Here is an 18,822-nt window from a genome sequence, read left to right as displayed (position 1 = left end):
AGAGTGTACAGTAGAGATTATCTGATACACATTGGATTACCATCAATGGATAATCTGAATTTAAATATTAAATCATTATTATTATCATTACTTTATTTCTTCGGAGTTAAAGTCTTCCCCTGTCTATTACTGACACCTTTGTTTCTAACTTTAGTTGAGGGTCTTTGAACGCACAGCAGTTACGGAAACATGACCACATCACACCAACTCTCAAATCCCTTCACTGGCTTCCCGTTCCACTGAGAATTGAATTCAAAATCTCCCTACCAACTCCCCAGTGCCTCCATGGAAATGCTCCCTTCTACCTCAAAGAACTGCTCACCCCCAAATCCTCCACACGACACCTCCGCGCCAAACAGGCTAACCTCCTCCAACCTCCACGGACAAAGCTACGAACTATGGGAGACCGGGCTTTCTGCTCCGCTCCTCCCAGTCTGTGGAACGCTCTCCCTGACCACCTGAGGGCACCTCAGACTGTGGATGCTTTTAAAGAAGGCTTAAAAACACATCTTTTAAAAAAAGCCTTTTTATAGACATGCATGCTGGTTCTAGCTATTGGGCTGTTTCTAGTTTTATATTCTATTTTTTTTAATTATCTTTTTATTATTATTCTTATTATTATTATTACTATATTTTTTACACTGTGGCACTTTGAGGTTGCTTGCTCAACGTAAAGTGCTTTTTTTTTTTTACAAATAAAATCTATTATTATTATTATGTAAAAAAGTGAATCTTATACATAACTGTCACCTATGCTGCCACAGATGGATTTATTATATTAGAATTTTCCTTCTATCACCACATCCTTGTTACAAAATGCTGGTGATGTGTGGCAATGCTTAAAGGGGAGTTTTGTAGACGTTATGACGTCCGTGTTGATGTTTGAAGTTAGGTTTGCCGCTATTAGTGTACAAACTGTAGAATTAACCATTTTGCATTTTTGATATGTAGGTGTGGTTACAAAAGGAACCTTATTATTATACTTTCATGGCTATAATATTTTCTATGAACATATATTATTGAATTTTTAAATCCCCATTTACCTACCGCTGAATGTGACAAGTAAATATACAGTGATGTGGCTCCAGAACACGGGTGCCCAAACGTTTTGCCTCCAAAGGTCAGGTGAAAATGTGCCAATGGCCTATGGGTCACACAGTGATTTTTACCATGCAACAGCCCCACGAGGGAGGAATCTAGCCTTGTACCGCCACATATAAATATAAGGTAGTCGAGATTGTCACACAATCTGTGAGCCTAATTCATTTAACATACAACTTTGCATCTTTTATGTAAATGTTTACCGGAAAACATTGAAAAGGAAATGTTCACAATTTCCAGGTGTTCTGTAAACAGTTCCACTAAGATATTTCATCTGATCACGTTCAAACTTTATCCAGAAAGATTAAATGTATGGAGTATGCTACATTTCAAAGTGTTTAGGATTTTCAAGATTATTCTTTTCCACGGAGCATCAAAAAGTCACAATTTTACCGTACTGCAAGGGTCCTTAAATTGTATTGCAATAATTAGCCTGATTTTTTTTTACAGTAAAAAAACTGGCAGATCAGTCACCAGAATTTTACAATAACATTTACAGTGTTTTTTGCACCAAATTATTGCAAGATGAAAAACTCTACGAATGTTGTCTTTACCTTAAAATTAGGGTGATTGAGCTGCCGTTTTTTTCTTTTATGTTTGGTAGCCAACATTTGGCAGGCAATATGATATGACACGACGGGCCAAATTTGACCCATGGGCCCCACTTTGGGCATCCCTGCTCTTCAGAGGACGGCGTGGCGAAGTTGGTAGAGTGGCTGTGCCAACAATCTGAGGGTTACTGGTTCAATCCCCACCTTCTACCATCCTAGTCACGTCCGTTGTGTCCTTGGGCAAGACACTTCACCCTTGCTCCTGATGGGTCCTGGTTAGCGCCTTGCATGGCAGCTCCCACCGTCAGTGTGTGAATGTGTGTGTGAATGGGCGAATGTGGAAATACTGTCAAAGCGCTTTGGGCTCTTTAAAAAGGGGTAGAAAATCACAATAAAAGGACAAACCCCGTTTCCATTTGAGTTGGGAAATTGTGTTAGATGTAAATATAAACGGAATACAATGATTTACAAATCATGTTCAACCCATATTCAGTTGAATATGCTACAAAGACAACATATTTGATGTTCAAACTGACAGACATTTTTTTGTTTGCAAATAATCATTAACTTTAGAATTTGATGCCAGCAACCCGTGACAAAGAAGTTGGGAAAGGTGGCAATAAATACTGATAAAGTTATTTGGAACATCCCACAGGTGTGCAGGCTAACTGGGAACAGGTGGGCGCCATGATTGGGTATAAAAGCAGCTTCCATGAAATGCTAAGTAATTCACAAACAAGGATGGGGCGAGGGTCACCACTTTGTAAGCAAATTGTCGAACAGTTTTAGAACAACATTTCTCAACGAGCCATTGCAAGGAATTTAGGGATTTTACCATCTACGGTCCGTAAAAATCATCAAAAGGTTCAGAGAATCTGGAGAAATCACTGCACGTAAGCGATGATATTACGGACCTTTGATCCCTCAGGTGGTACTGCATCAGAAACCGACATCAGTGTGTAAAGGATATCACCACACGGGCTCAGGAACACTTCAGAAAACCACTGTCAGTAACTGCAGTTGGTCGCTACATCTGTAAGTGCAAATTGGAAATATACTATGCAAAGCAAAACCCATTTATCACCCAGAAACACCGGAGGCTTCGCTGGGCCCGAGCACATCTTTGATGGACTGATGCAAAGTGGAAAAGTGTTCTGTGGTCTGACGAGTCCACATTTCCAATTATATTTGGAAACTGTGGATGTGGTATCCTCCGGAAAAAAGAGGAAAATAACCATCCGGATTGTTATAGGCGCAAAGTTCGAAAGCCAGCATCTGTGATGGTATGGGGGTGTATTAGTGCCCAAGGCATGGGTAACTTACACATCTGTGAAGGCACCATTAATGCTGAATGGTCCAGACAGGTTTTGGAGCAACATATGTTGTCATCCAAGCAAAGTTATCATGGACGCCCCTGTTTATTTTAGAAAGACAATGCCAATCCACGTGTTACAACAGCATGGCTTCGTAGTAAAAGAGTGCGGGTACTTTCCTGGCCCGCCTGCAGTCCACACCTGTCTACCATCAAAAATGTGTGGCGCATTATGAAGCGTAAAATACAACAGCGGAGACCCCGGACTGTTGAACGACTGAAGCTCTACATAAAACAAGAATAGGAAATAATTCCACTTTCAAAGCTTCAACTATTAGTTTCCTTAGTTCCCAAACGTTTATTGAGTGTTGTTAAAAGAAAAGTTGATGTAACACAGTGGTAAACATGCCCTTTCCCAACTACTTTGGCACATGTTGCAGCCATGAAATTCTAAGTTAATTATTATTTGCAAAAAAAAAAAAAAGTTTATGAGTTTGAACATCAAATATCTTGTCTTTGTAGTGCATTCAATTGAATATGGGTTGAAAAGGGTTTGCAAATCATTGTATTCCGTTTATATTTACATCTAACACAATTTCCCAACTCATATGGAAACCGGGTTTGTACAACCCATTTACCATTCAAGATGTTATGCCTGTAAAAAGAGTAACTCACGGGTCATTTGACTTTGGAATTAAAGTTCCCAGTTCCTTAATTCGATCATTGATGTTAAACCGCCGTCTTCTCTCAACTAAAAAAAGAAAGAAAAAAAAGTAGACATTTTATTTAAGTGACATCTCAGTGATTGTTCCCCAGTGAAATGCAACACTCACTCAAGTTGTGGTTGTCCTTTTTCTGTCTTTCCTTTGCAAGAGCTCTTACCTCTACTTTTGGGAAACACATAGGTCAGAGCACATGCTGATAACGGTATAACATTTGTAAGTTAAAACAAACGCACGTACCAACAGGAAACCCTTCAGGCCTCTGATAGTTGTCAAATTTCCCACAGGTTGCAGACTTATCCAGCATGTGCATGATAGCCGGCGCTTGTGACACTATGTGAGAGATGATGTTGGCTTTAGCGTCATGTTGCACATAAAAGACAATTCAACATTATGAGCTGGAGAGTAAATCTCTTTAAGCAATGACACACCAATTTGTGTACCTGAGTATTCCCTTTTGATGTTGGGCAGGTTGGCAGGACAGGAGTTGCTGATAGGCAGACCTTGCTGGGACATGCCCTGGTTTCCATACATGTCCATGAGGTTGCCTGGCACCGGGATCTTAAATGGGGACACATTTGTTAGTCTTAGAATGGTTATTGGTTTATTGACGGTGCTGTGAAACAATTAAAATGTTAGATTTTTAATATATATTATTTATGGTTTCATTTTGAAAGAGAAAAAGTGAAAACATATGAACTAAAAGCACACCATTAACAAGGGAAGGATACTGAACTTGGTACTTTTGAAGATACAGGCTGAATTCTGTCTCAACTAGGGCTACACAATTTTGAAAACAATTCCAGTTGCGATTTTTCCATCCAAAATTGCGATTCATTTGCGTTTTTTAGATTTTATACATATGAATGCATAAAACTTCATAAATAACGAGTGAAAGGAGACATGTTACTTGCAGACTGTCAATCAACATATTCTGGTCTCAAGGTGTCACACATTAGAACAATTTGCAATAATTTACTTTCAAGCTTTTGTCTACATCAGGGATATGGAACCTATGGCTCTAGAGCCAGATGTGGCTCTTTTGATGACTACATCTGGCTCTCAGATAAATCTTAGCTGACATTGCTTAACACGATAAGTAATGAATAATTCCGCTGGTAATCACGATGTTAAAAATAACGTTCAAAATATAAAACATTCTCATGCATTTTAATCGATCCATCGGTTTTCTACCGCACCTGTTCAAGGAATAACAATGTTATTCAAAAGAATTAGAGACTTATTATACTCTAAAAATGTTGGTCTTACTTAAAAAATGCATGCATTTGGTTGTATTCAGTGTTAAAAAATATGATATGGCTCTCACGAAAATACATTTTAAAGTATTTGGCTTTCATGGCTCTCTCAGTCAAAAAGGTTCCCGACCCCTGGTCTACATCATGCTCTTAAACTGAAGAAATAATTGATTGTAATGTAATGTAATTATAATATATAAAAAAAATACAAGGAATCATTTTATAGGATATAAAGTTTTATTTCTCAGTACTGTAGAATTGTTTACCATTGCACTGGAATTGGAAGGAAACTATCTTCATTCTGAATAGATAAACAAAGCAAAAAATAAAATGGACTAATTTCTCCAAGCAAAACATTAACCTAAATAAATATTGAACGTTGTAAAGTACATTTTTTTCCCCAGTTTGAAAAACTAAGTTGGCATTCTCCCTCGTTCGTCTGTGTTGATGGTCTCATAATTCCTATCCGATTTGAAGCACAACGGTACATTTGGCTTTTTTAATGATATTTTTTTACTCCTAACTTTAGCAGAACTTCTCACTAGCGAGTCACAAGGCTTCCTGTCCGTGCTTCCTGTGTGTGTGCAGCTGGCGGTTTTTCTGAGTCGCTCTCCACCCACCGAGACAGAGAATGTGAATGACTAAAATGAGGGCTCATTGCGTTTAGTTAATTCTACTGTTAAATAAGCACGCTCAGGTGCACCGAGTGAGACCTCTTTCTCTCTCAATAACTAAGCAAAAAAACATCAGGCTCATCGATTCTGATTGCGGAACATGTTGTCTGTTACTCAAATGCCGGTGACGGCGGTGATAGACAAACAAACCTCAGCCTCTTGCGGTTACGTAATTGCACTAAATAAAACCTTGATGTCGATTCGATGTGGATTAATCGTGCAGTCCTACTCGGAACTACTGAGCACCGATTTAGGTGAAATCAAATTGTACAAATTTCCGAATTGCATGTGATGTCTTGTCCCATTGCAGACTCAGTATCGGATTAAACTCGGCGGGCAAACAGACGTTTCCATAGCGGACTGTCTTTAGCGTAACGTTGCAATTTTTCTATGCCTACCAAGCAGACATGCCTAAAAGAAAGTCTTCCAAAGTAAGACTACACTTCACAAGCTAGTTCAATGCTGATTTATATTGGATATAATATATGCATGCTATTATTTAGCATTAGCAATTTTAAATGGAGATTACAACACCTCCAATTTTGGTTATAGGGATGTAACAATATAAACATTTCATATTACGCTTATTGATACCAAAAAAATCACGGTTATGATTACGATCACTGAATTTTCAAACGTGTTAAAAAAGTATTTATAAACACACTGAAATTTTTTAACCAAGTTTCATCTGAAAAAAAAATTTAATAATATATTACCATCATATTGTTACCTAATATGTTATTTTAGTGATTAAAGGTGTTTATTATTCCGCTTTTTAATTTGTGAAAGTTTTTTTTTAATGATGAAGGCAAACGATTGAGGTTTATGTGACTTAATGCAGGTTTACTTCCTGAAGTAGACACCTGCGTGTCATTTATCTACAAAAAGATCAATCACTCTCAAGAGCCCAGCATGTATGTTGAATGTGCAAAATTGAAATAGTTCAGTTGCTCAGACAGTGATGTGTTTATAAAAGTTTGGGGTATGTCCTTTTTTTAATGGGGAAATATATTAATGTCTATTGCAGGGGTCCCCAACACGGTGCCCGTAAGGACCAGATGAGTAGCCCGCTGGCCTGTTCTAAAAATAGCTCAAATAGCAGCACTTACCAGTGTGCTGCCTCTATTTTTTTAAATTTTATTTATTTACTACCAAGCTGGTCTCGCTTTGCTCGACATTTTTAGTTCTAAGAGAGACAAAACTCAAATTTTACTTTGCTTCTTATAACTTTCAGAAAGAAAATTTTAGAGAAAAAATACAACCATAAAAATGATTTTAGGATTTTAAACACATATACCTTTTTACCTTTTAAATCCCTTCCTCTTCTTTCCTGAAAATTTAAATCAATGTCCAAGTATTTTTTTTTATTGTAAAGAATAATAAATACATTTTAATTTAATTATTCACTTTAGCTTCTGTGTTTTCGACAAAGAATATTTGTGAAATATTTCTTCAAACTTAAATCTTATTTCAAAGTCTTTTGAATTTCTTTAAAAAATTTTGTTCTGGAAAATCTAGAAGAAATAATGATTTGTCTTTGTTAGAAATATAGCTTGGTCCAATTTGTTATATATTCTAACAAAGTGCAGATTGGATTTTAACCTATTTAAAACATGTCATGAAAATTCTAAAATTAATCTTAATCAGGAAACATTACTAATGATGTTCCATAAATTCTTTCTTTCTTTAAAAAAAAGATTCAAATTAGCTTGTTTTCCTCTTAATTTTTTTCGGTTGAATTTCGAATTTTAAAGAGTCGAAATTGAAGATAATTTATGTTTAAAAATTTAATTTAAATTTTTTTCGTGTTTTCTCCTCTTTTAAACCATTCAATTAAGTGTTTTTTTTTATCATTTATTCTCTACAAAAAACCTTCCGTAAAAGGAAAAAAAATGTATGACGGAATGACAGACAGAAATACCCATTTTTTATATATATATATATAAATAGATTTATTTATTCAAGGTAAATTGAGCAAATTGGCTATTTCTGGCAATGTATTTAAGTGTGTATCAAACTGGTAGCTCTTCTCATTAATCAATACCCAAGAAGTAGCTCTTGGTTTCAAAAAGGTTGGTGACCCCTGGTCTATTGTATTTATATTAGCATTTAAGTTAGCATTTCATCTAGCCATAGGTTAATCAAGGTGCAGTTGTTAATTGTGGTTTTATGATGATTTTAATTCAAAACATTAATACTTACCATCGAAGGTTTTACCGTGATACATTATTAATACCGTTAAGCAAGTCATCCCAGTTTGGAAATCAATAGGACAACAAAGATTATCCACATCAATGTAGATCTGTTACTCCTATTGTGTTATTGATGCATTATTTTAGACTGGAAATGCTTTGGTGAAAAGGAAATTACTTCTTGCACAGTGTGGAACATACTTTGTCAGTCGACTGCTTCTGTCTTGCTTTTGTTCGACTTAAATTTCCCATCAAGAAGGCCAACGTGCTGTTTAGTGTCTTCCATTATGATTTGTTTGGTTCTGTAACCTGTCACTATCTATTATTAATTTGCGCAAGCGGAGAGAAAACGCCAAAAATGCTTTGCCAGAGACATTTAAGGGATTTTGAGTGTTTCTGGGCGGCAATGGGTTAATTACGTTACAATATTTAAATTTCCACTTAATAATGATGATTGATAACTCAACAATAAATTTATTTTCAACAGCAACCCCCTAATGTGATTAGAAACATACCGTGTTGGCCATCGAAAGTCCGGGGTCCATCAGGCCGAGGATATCATCACTGTAACTTGACTCCAGACTAATAATGTCGTCGATGACATCATCCATCTAAAACCAGAGGCGGCAATTTAAGGAAAATATCACTAAAATAAGTCTTCTGCAGGAATTGAATGAAAGCATTGACCTCTTTCTCGCAGTTAGAGTTCAGGGTGAGTAAGGCCATAGGGCTGTTGGGGGCGCTGTTGCCCGGCCCTGGCGGCATGCCCCCGTGGTCAGAGCACTGGTTGGGACAGGGCAAGCTCAACACCTGCGAGCCAAGCTTTCCCAGGTACTGCTTGACCTGCTGCTGCTGCGAGCGCTGGATGTGATACTTAGTCGGGTTCTCCAGGTGAGTCTGCACCTGTTGTGAACCCAAAGAAAACCAAAGACATGAGCCTGAAAGCTAAATATTGACTAACAAAACCCAAAAGCACTTATTCTATCCACTGTATGAAGATGTGAAAATATTAAATGTGGTTAGTGGTTGCTCTATTAGGGGCAGGACAATACAAGCTTTTGCTTCTTCCTGCTACTTTTCGGACACATAGCATGTTACTTTGGTTTATTTTCTTTTAATAATTCTTTCTTTTTTTCTGATGAAAATGGTATCACATATGCGTAGTAGTTAAAATTGAGTAGAGCAGTGCTTTTCAAACTGTGCTACATGGGCTCCATCTATCGGTATGTTAAAGAATCATTTATTAAGGGAATTGTATTTTCCTGTATTCAAACAGTGTTACTGGTCAAACTGTATGTAATGTTACAGTGGTCAAAAAATTACATATAAGTGTTGTTTTTAATAAATATATGGGCCTATTACGCTACTGTATTTTACTGTTGGTCTTTAAAGTGATACTTGGAGAGCCAAGTGTTTTCTGAGGTGGAACTTGGTGAAATAAGTATAAGAACCACTGGTAAATGTTTTTTTTTGTGTTTGAAATGAATTAGTGACAAGAAAATAAAAGGAATGAATGTCGAACTACATATTACATCACTGGATACACAAAACCCTGCCGAATGTGACTACTTTTCTAATATTAATTTTGTGTTCGTGGGGAATGTGTGGCTCGGTTGGTTGAGCGGCCGTGCCAGCAACCTAAGGGGTTACTGGTTCGATCCCCGGCTTCTGCCGTCCTAGTCACGTCCGTTGTGTCCTTGAGCAAGACCCTTCACCCTTGCTCCTAATGAGTCGTAGCTAGGGCCTTGTAATCAGTATGCGAATAAAGGAAATAGTGCTTTGAGTACCTGGAAGGTAGAAAAGCGCTGTACAGGTGTTACCCATTTCTAGCATATAAGTGTTTTTATTGTAATGACAGAATAAACACCTTGAGCCTTGGTAACTCTTGTGGATGTTATTTGAATTAGCATATTTGATTTGATTAACACCATGTTATTGTGATAATATATAATCAGAAAATAGCTACAAATAAACCCCTAAAAAGAAAACCTTTTGAACCATTGGTTCCTATTCTTGTCGGGTCACTTCCTTGAGAGATTTAACAGTAGATTGATGTATGCATTTCTGTCATTAATAATTAGCGCTGTAGACAACAAGTAGAATGGAAATGGCGCAGATGTTATCAAAGGATAATGATGACAAACAAATAAAAGTGTGTAATAAATATGAAATAAAAAAGGTATGTGTTGTAGCGTCCTGTCTTTAAATAATTATTGATCATTTTAGTGCCCAGCATAGTTCGTACACTACATGCAAGGTTAACGCGACGACTAAAACTATGAGCGGTGTCATGCCTGGTCCACTAATATCAAAGTAATTTTTCTTAACAATGGCAATGACAGACACGCTATTGTCATTATTGTAGGTCACTGTACGGCCAACCTGAATTTAATATATAAAAAGACAACAAAAGTTTCAAGTTACAAACGCTGATCAAAAAACCCAATTTCTCACTTTCATTTGGCTTCTGGAGATCATTAGTAAATACCACAACTTGGAGCAGTATGTGCTGAGTACAAGTTCAAACATAAAAATCCAACCTTCCTTTCTTTTGATTTGTTCAATGCCACTATGCTGAAAATATAAAAGTTAAAAAAAGTACTTTTCTGGGAAAGAACAATTTCAAACATACCTCATAAGGGTGATATCCAAGCATCTCAAGCATTATTGACACAAATTTAGGATGTCCAAGCTAAGTACCAGGATCTTAACTTTCAGGCCTAAACTAAGTTCCAAGCTACAGTATGAAGAACTGCCTGCTCTTAGCTTAAGACTGAGCCAGCTGCGAGGACAGCCACCGCCGGCTCATCTTTAAATGCCAAGAAAAAAAAAAAAACGTAATTAGTTATGCGTGTTAGAGAGTAGCAGCGGACACAATGAGCCTTTTCAAATTGGTGTTGTTTCATGTAAAAACTGAAGTTATTCCTTTATGGCGTATCACTTGATGTGAGGATGTTGCACTAACAGTTAGGGCCTTTGTTTGGCCAGGGCCACCTCTTCAGTACAAACCTGCCTTAGGCTTTTACTTGGGCCCATCCACTTTTTTAACCCTGTGGATGCTTGGCAAGCAGGCCCACATCAGCACAACATAAAGAAGCCTATTATACCTTTGTTCTTTGCAATCCCAATCCTCCTGTGTCTCTTACTTTTAATTTGCAAAACTAGACACAGTCAACAACCAATAACTTATTTTTGCAATATTTATTTTTGCTACGATTAGTGATTGAGCCTGGCTGAAGTGGTCACAGGCTTGGGTTGAATGTTCCACTACCGCTGACATTTCCTCTGCTACTTGTCAGGCTACACACACAGTAAACACAGGACCAACAAAACAAATTATTTGCGAGGTCAGTGCACCTCTTGTTCAGACACATCATTTATTTCAAAATATGAACTTTGTTCAGCAGCTCTATTTGTTCCCTTCACCTGTCACCTCTTTAATACCACACAATCAGTTCCTGTGTTCCTGCGACTGTCACAAGAGCACAAACAGTCTCCTCTTCATGCTGGGATACAAAATCATTGCCCCGATGCCCATGTGAGGTGTGTTAACACGCGTCCCGCAGGTATGTCTCAGGTCGCTTTGGGCTGCAAATTGCTATTCCGAGGTTATAAAGCTGACAACAGCAAAAAGGGTAGGGGGATGGAGAGATATTTACAGCTCTTACCGAGAGCCTTTGGGAAAGAAGGTGATTCGCTATCCCGTAAATGAACATAGACCAAGCTTTGTTATCTCACAACTGAAGGATACTTTGCACAGTTGGCACTGCAATAATAATCACCAATGGGAATTAAAGCGAGACAATTGAGTCACATTGAACAACAATGAGAAAGCCCTTAAACATTATTTAGTCACACTGACATAAATCCTGAAAATAGACAGAATGATGTTATTCTAATCCGGATCAAAATACTGTACTTGACCTGTATAATGTGCAAGTCTGGGTAAACAAAACAATGGTATCTGTGTTAAATTTGACAGCATTGAGTTTTAGTCATACACTTTTGATGAACATGTATTTAAGTTGTGGTCATATTTTAGTCATTTAAATAAATTAGGTTTTAGTTTAGTTTGGTCGACTAAATTCCTCAACATTTTCGTCGACTAAAATTACAGTCAATTTTGTTGACTAAAATATAAAGCATAACACATATTTGAAGTTAATAATAATAATGATAATAATAATATATTTTATTTGTAAAAAGCACTTTACGTTGAGCAAAAAACCTCAAAGTGCCACAGTGTAATAGTAATAATAAAAATAAATAAAATATGAAACTAGAAACAGCCCAATAGCTACAACCAGCATGCACGTCTATAGAAAGGCTTTTTTAAAAAGATTGTCTTGACATCACGTTTTTTCATTATTTATTATTGCAGAGCACCTCAAAAAATTAATTCACAACAAGACCTGCACTTCATGATTATTTCAATATGTAAATTTTTACACTAACTTTACTGTGTGTTGTTATATTTTAGCTGAAATTAAGCATTGTTCTCAAATGTTGGATAACATATCACTAAAATAGTTTCATACATGAAAAAACAAACTACTGGTAGTTTTTATTCTGTATTGTGTATAACTATACAAAGTGTGCACAATTGACGTATTGTCCACTATCCCGTTTATATACAGCAAACAGTGTTATAAATCTAAAATGCATACATATATCTCACATACCTGTCTTTCTTTGGGTGGTGTATAGCTGAACAGTGTGCGAGGACATCGATTAAAGTATCAGTTATCTTAGCTTCCATGTTTTTGACATGTATTTTTTTCTGTCTAAATGGAAAGTTGAATACATTTAGTAAGAAAGGACAAATAAGTCCAAGGCTTTTCGCGGAACAAATAACATGATGTTTAATCTGGCCCGAGAGATGAGTTTACCAAATGTAAAAATAAGCTGCATTTTAAAATGTAAGAAACTGCTGTTTTCAATGTGTCCATTAAATGTCAGAACAGCTATTCTGTTTGGCAAGCAACTGGTTTACACCGGGGCCAAGCAAGAGGTACACATTAAAGCAGAGTTGCAGCTACTCCCCTTCAAACCAACGTAAAACCAAATGCTTTGGATCCCTCATTTTCCAGAAAAGCGGACGCAGAGTGTTCCAAGAAAAATGATCTTCCTCCTATTTTTTCACAAAAGTGAATGGGAACCCAAACATCTTTGTAAGCAAGGTTTCTCTGTAATGAGCATCAATAAAACAAAGCTAAAGTCAAGGCTCAAGCTCAAGCATTTGAATAACATCCTGAAATTGTCTGCCACTCAAGATGTGACACCTGGTATTTATTCACTTGTGATAACTTAAAGATGCCAGGTTTCAGGAGTAAACTAAATAATTGGTAACCCCATTTAAAATGCTGCATGAGACATTGCACCTTGATGTAATGTGAATGATTGTCTTCTGTGGAAATTTAAGGAAAGTGAACGGTGTGTGATTTACTGCAATACTGTCAGTCTCTTAAGTTCATATGTTTGGTTTGTTGAATTTGGTCATGCATTGCACATCTTTTATTTTTCTATCCATACACAGTGATGCCTCCTAGGCAGGGAGTAACTCAACTGAATAGTTTCTACCTCAGTTTGTATGGTTTGTTGAATACGCACAGGATTAATATGAGGAAATTAAAAATGAGGTATTTGATACCTTAAAAAGTTTGTATTTATCATGTATTTTGTATTCTGTACAATCCCAGATAGGCTGTGCTTTACAGTTTAATGGCTTTGTAGGTATCCTGTGACAGCGTGTTGTTGAGGGTGTTTTTGCAGCGGCACCAATTATTTCCTCAACATTTTCAAATAACTTGAAGTGTTTTGTCAAGAGGAATATTTGTGATATGTACATTTTCAGAATGTGCTTGTTCTATTTTGGGCCAAAATAAAACAAAGATAAGAGTCTGAAGTTGTCATAGTTATATTTTTATGTTATCATGCCATGATTTTATCAGTCCAGCCTATGTGGGAATAGATTTTTCTCCATGCGGCTCCTGAGCTAAAATGAGTTTGACACCACTGCCTTAGGGTCTTCTTAACCTTTCCCTCACATGTGTTTTGCTTTACATTGTAAACTGTTTTTGTGTTTGTGTGTGTGCGTGTGTGTGTGTGTGTGTGTGTGTGTGTGCATGCATGCGTGCGTGTGCGCAAATAAATACATGCAAATACAAATAATCATGTAACCATATTCATGTTTATACATTTATATTAAAATTGCCACTATTATTATTATTATTTTTTAAAAACAGAATACAACAATTACTCCCTTAGATCGGAATCATCGGATCTAAATACCACAGCAGTTGTTTGGTAATTTAGCCACTTGGTTACTGTACACTTCATAACATATTTTGTAAACTTGAACATGAAATTGATAACATACCGTGTTTTTCGGATTATAAATCGCTCCGGAGTATACGTCGCACCGGCCGAAAACGCATAATAAAGAAGGAAAAAAACATATATACGTCGTACTGGAGTATAAGTCGCATTTTGGGGGGAAATTTATTTGATAAAATCCAACACCAAGAATAGACATTTGAAAGGCAATTTAAAATAAATAAAGAATAGTGAAAAACAGGCTGAATAAGTGTACGTTATACGACGCATAAATAACCAACTGAGAACGTGCTTGGTATGTTAACGTAACATATTATGGTAAGAGTCATTCAAATAACTATAACATATAGAACATGCTATATGTTTACCAAACAATCTGTCACTCCTAATCGATAAATCCGATGAAATCTTCTTCCACGATGTCGCTTTTAAACAGCTCTGCAAACTCCAAAGGTATGCCCCGAATCCTCTTGTCGTTTTCTGCTGCATATTTCACTACGTCCAGTTTATAATCTGCAGTACATGATTTCCTTTTCGGTCCAATTTTTGTTCAGCCCTTCTCAGTTTTTATAAGTTACCGCCAAAAATGAAATGATCCATGTTAATAGCTACGGCAGTAGCATATAGCATATAGCAGTTAGCATTCCATGACCCACAATGCACTTCTGCCATGACCCTCCCCCGCCAAATTCTTATTGGTTGACGTGTATGTGACGATTGCTGACGTGGGTGTGACGATTGCTGACATTTTCTTTGTCTCTTCCGCGAATGAGATAAATAATATTATTTGATATTTTACGGTAATGTGTTAATAATTTCACACATAAATCGCTCCGGAGTATATGTCGCACCCCCGGCCAAACTATGAAAAAAACTGCGACTTCCAGTCCGAAAAATATGGTATATTTTTGTGTGTGTAGTTGTTAGGTTAGAATTGTACTAGCCCCCTTTGAGTCCCGGTGTTTAAAACAATTCAAATGAAGCTAACTAAATTTACATTTGATATTTTGTTACATGCACAAACATCAGTAACGGCAAAATAACATACAGACGGCTTTTGCAACAATTGTAATGACCTTATGACCCCCACTTTTTACTACGTAAATGTGATCACAGTTGCGGTGTTTAACTGCACAGCTTTCACAGAGACATCAGTTTACAGCTTTGTGAGGACCATTGCTGCCAGCAAGCAAAGAGCAAAGCTGTCCTTGTCTCCTCGCACATTTGACACAGAATGGTAATAAAGGTGTATTGCGGCTGTTTAATTTATTACACTGCTGTGTAAAACACAATTCAACAGTGCATGCATGATGACAAGGTCAGAATCTGCAAAAGTCTATAAATATGCATGTAATAAACAAGAACATAATTTGTCTGTTATGATATTATGTCATTTTAGTGTGCACAACTCTGAAAAGCAAGTGAATGTGTTAACAACGTGAGCAGGTAATCCTAGGTTACAATCACAGAGCAAAACAAACTAAATAAACACGAAGTTCATTGTGTGAAGTGGTTTGACAAAATCAATTGTTTTTTCCCCATTAAGGCTAAATGAATTGATTTTTAGTTTCTAGGTTAGGGTTAAGCAAAAAAAAAAAAAATACCACCACCACCTTCACTTGTACACGTATGCTCCAGAAAATGTTTTTCAGTGGTGGAAGAAAACCCCTACCATGTTATATTCTCTAAAGCAGAGATATTCAACTGAATGATTTGGGGGGCCAAATTTCCAGAAAGCTGAGGACTTGGTCGTATTAGTCGTATTGTGTATAATCCTGAGAACCAGAGTCCTCTACAGTAGACATTTGATGTTGGTCGATCTGCTGTTTTGAAGGAGCATCTGCAAAAAAGTAAATCAAAGATCATCTCTGTGACGCACTCTTTGTTTTTAAGAATCTGCTGCAAAAATGTAAGTTTCTCACAAGTTTTTTTTTTTTTTTAAATAACCAGTTGAATAGCCCAAATGATAAAAAAAAGAGAGAACCTAAAATAGAACCTTGAGGAACACTACTAGTACAACTAAAGACGTTAAACAAATGACTATAGACTGCATCTGAAGTAAACAAGCTACAGCGACACCTTAGTTACATAAATCACATTTCAAAAAATGGTAACTGCCAAAAAGGAGAGGACTTAAAGGGGTGCCTTGAAGAACACCTCGATTATGTAAATTACAAGTTTGGACAACAGTGTTCTGTTTGCTAGCAAAGATCTGCCAATGTGTTCACAGTGGTTCAAGTTCCTCTATACACTAGGAGCACTCTTGTGATTTTGGGAATTTGTGACAAAACTGTTTGTCTTACAAATTTTGAACTGAACTGAAGGGTGTCATGTCAGTGAATGAATGTTTCTTCACAAAATCTTTGCCAAAGGACATTGACTACATGTCACGCCGCAGGTTCAAGTTCCCAACATTCAAAAGAACAGTGTCTAAATACTCCTCTGTGTTACACCACACAATTACTTCACTGTGTTTGGTTAAATGTGCATTTCTGGATTAATTAGTGATCAAAATAAAGAATATCATTGTTGTTGTTGTTTTTTTTTAAAGCAAATACTTCCTGTCACGTCCGAATGTGTTATTTTTTAACATGATTTAAGTAAATCTCTTTTAGCTGTATTGCCACAAAAAGCACATTGTCAAAGCAATCTAAGAGATCTAATATGTTTGCTCTAAATTTCTATTGGTCATAGCTCTATGTGAAAAATCAAGATTTGAAGTTTTCAAGCTTGTTTTCGTCCTCAACAATTTCTTTATTTATCACACATACTTAAATAATCTCACTGGCTAGACTTTACTTGAGGCCCTTGGGGGATAAATGCCTCAAACTGGAATGGCCAGTCTTGTCAATATATACTGTGGTGTTTGATCACTGAAGTTGAATTAAATTCTGACTATCAAAACTCAGGGATGGGAATTGATTCATTGCTTTACAGTAAAATGTGAATCTCCCTGTTGGAAAGGATGGCAAAGATTAAAGCAGCAGCACTGTCACTTAATGTTATCCCAACACACACAACTAACAGACTACATCTGCAACCACAGCAAACAAGAAGGCTTGTTGTCTTTCAGATGGTTTTGGAGCCATCAACAGCCCCAAGGGCATTAGCAACACAAGACATTTAGAGTCAGAAGTATTTAACAGAAATATGTACAAAGCACACTGCTGTAGTGTGGAGGGGGGCCGTGTGATTATTTTTCGACTTGCATGGTTTTAGGCATTTTATGATGTTCCTACAGGACACTTGAACACGAATGACCCATTCGCACAAGAAGAATGGAGCACTTTGTGTGACGGCTAAACGTGCTCAGTGGAACTTACAAACCCTGTTTCCATATGAGTTGGGAAATTGTGTTAGATGTAAATATAAACGGAATACAATGATTTGCTAATCATTTTCAACCCATATTCAGTTGAATATGCTACAAAGACAACATATTTGGTGTTCAAACTCATAAACATTTTTTATTTCGCAAAGAATCATTAATTTTAGATTTTAATGCCAGCAACACGTGACAAAGAAGTTGGGAAAGGTGGCAAAAAATACTGATAAAGTTGAGGAATGCTCATCAAACACTTATTTGGAACACCCCACAGGTGTGCAGGCTAATTGGGAACAGGTGGGTGCCATGATTGGGTATAAAAACACCTTCCCAAAAAATGTTCAGTCTTTCACAAGAAAGGATGGGGCGAGGTACACCCCTTTGTCCACAACTCCGTGAGAAAATACAAACCCCCGTTTCCATATGGGTTGGGAAATTGTGTTAGATGTAAATATAAACGGAATGCAATGATTTGCAAATCTTTTTCAACCAAAATTCAATTGATTGCACTACAAAGACAAGATATATGATGTTCAAACTCATAAACTTTTTTTTTTTTGCAAATAATAATTAACTTAGAATTTCATGGCTGCAACATGTGCCAAAGTAGTTGGGAAAGGGCATGTTCACCACTTTGTTACATTACCTTTTCTTTTAACAACACTCAATAAACGTTTGGGAATTGAGGAAACTAATTGTTGAAGCTTTGAAAGTGGAATTCTTTACCATTCTTGCTTGATGTACAGTTTAAGTTGTTCAACAGTCCAGGGTCTTGTTGTCGTATTTTACGCTTCATAATGCGCCACTTATTTTCGATGGGAGACATGTCTGGACTGCAGGCGGGCCAGGAAGGTACCCGCACTCTTTTACTACGAAGCCACGCTGTTGTAACATGTGGCTTGGCATTGTTTTGCTGAAAGAAGCAGGGGCGTCCATGATAACGTTGCTTGGATGACCACATATGTTGCTCCAAAACCTGTATGGACTATTCAGCATCAATGGTGCCTTCACAGAAGCGTAAGTTACCCATGCCTTGGGCACTTATACAGCCCCATACCATCACAGATGCTGGCTTTTGAACTTTGCGCCTAGAACAATCTGCATGGTTATTTTCCTCTTAGTTCCAGAGGACACCACGTCCACAGTTTCCAAATATAATTTGAAATGTGGACTTGTCAGACCACAGAACACTTTTCCAGTTTGCATCAGTCCATCTTAGATGAGCTCGGGCCCAGGGGAGCCGGCTGCGTTCCTGTGTGTTGTTGATAAATGGCTTTCGCTTTGCATAGGAGAGTTTAAACTTGCATGTACAGATGCTGCGACCAACTGTAGTTACTGACAGTGGTTTTATGA

General features: G+C 37.0%; 1 protein-coding gene across 5 annotated transcripts in view; it reads right to left on the bottom strand.

Moving 5' to 3' along the window:
• The window catches only part of LOC133554441 (microphthalmia-associated transcription factor-like), a 90,004-nt gene that overhangs the window by 15,077 nt on the left and 56,105 nt on the right, over positions 1–18,822 (bottom strand). For 3 of the 5 annotated variants that reach the window (XM_061903216.1, XM_061903218.1, XM_061903219.1), the window contains 6 exons: positions 8,496–8,711; positions 8,324–8,419; positions 4,130–4,247; positions 3,927–4,019; positions 3,798–3,851; positions 3,640–3,715 (listed from right to left, as the gene is read on the bottom strand). In XM_061903216.1, coding sequence (XP_061759200.1) covers positions 3,640–3,715; positions 3,798–3,851; positions 3,927–4,019; positions 4,130–4,247; positions 8,324–8,419; positions 8,496–8,711 — 653 coding nt within the window. Of the gene's footprint in view, positions 1–3,639; positions 3,716–3,797; positions 3,852–3,926; positions 4,020–4,129; positions 4,248–8,323; positions 8,420–8,495; positions 8,712–10,440; positions 10,581–18,822 lie in introns of those variants that run through there. The other 2 variants (XM_061903220.1, XM_061903217.1) reach the window with 2 other exon arrangements.

The sequence above is a fragment of the Nerophis ophidion genome, linkage group LG06 (assembly GCF_033978795.1).
Source record: "Nerophis ophidion isolate RoL-2023_Sa linkage group LG06, RoL_Noph_v1.0, whole genome shotgun sequence".
In the NCBI taxonomy this organism is placed as follows: Eukaryota; Metazoa; Chordata; class Actinopteri; order Syngnathiformes; family Syngnathidae; genus Nerophis; species Nerophis ophidion.
This window is presented reverse-complemented; position numbering and strand designations above follow the sequence as displayed.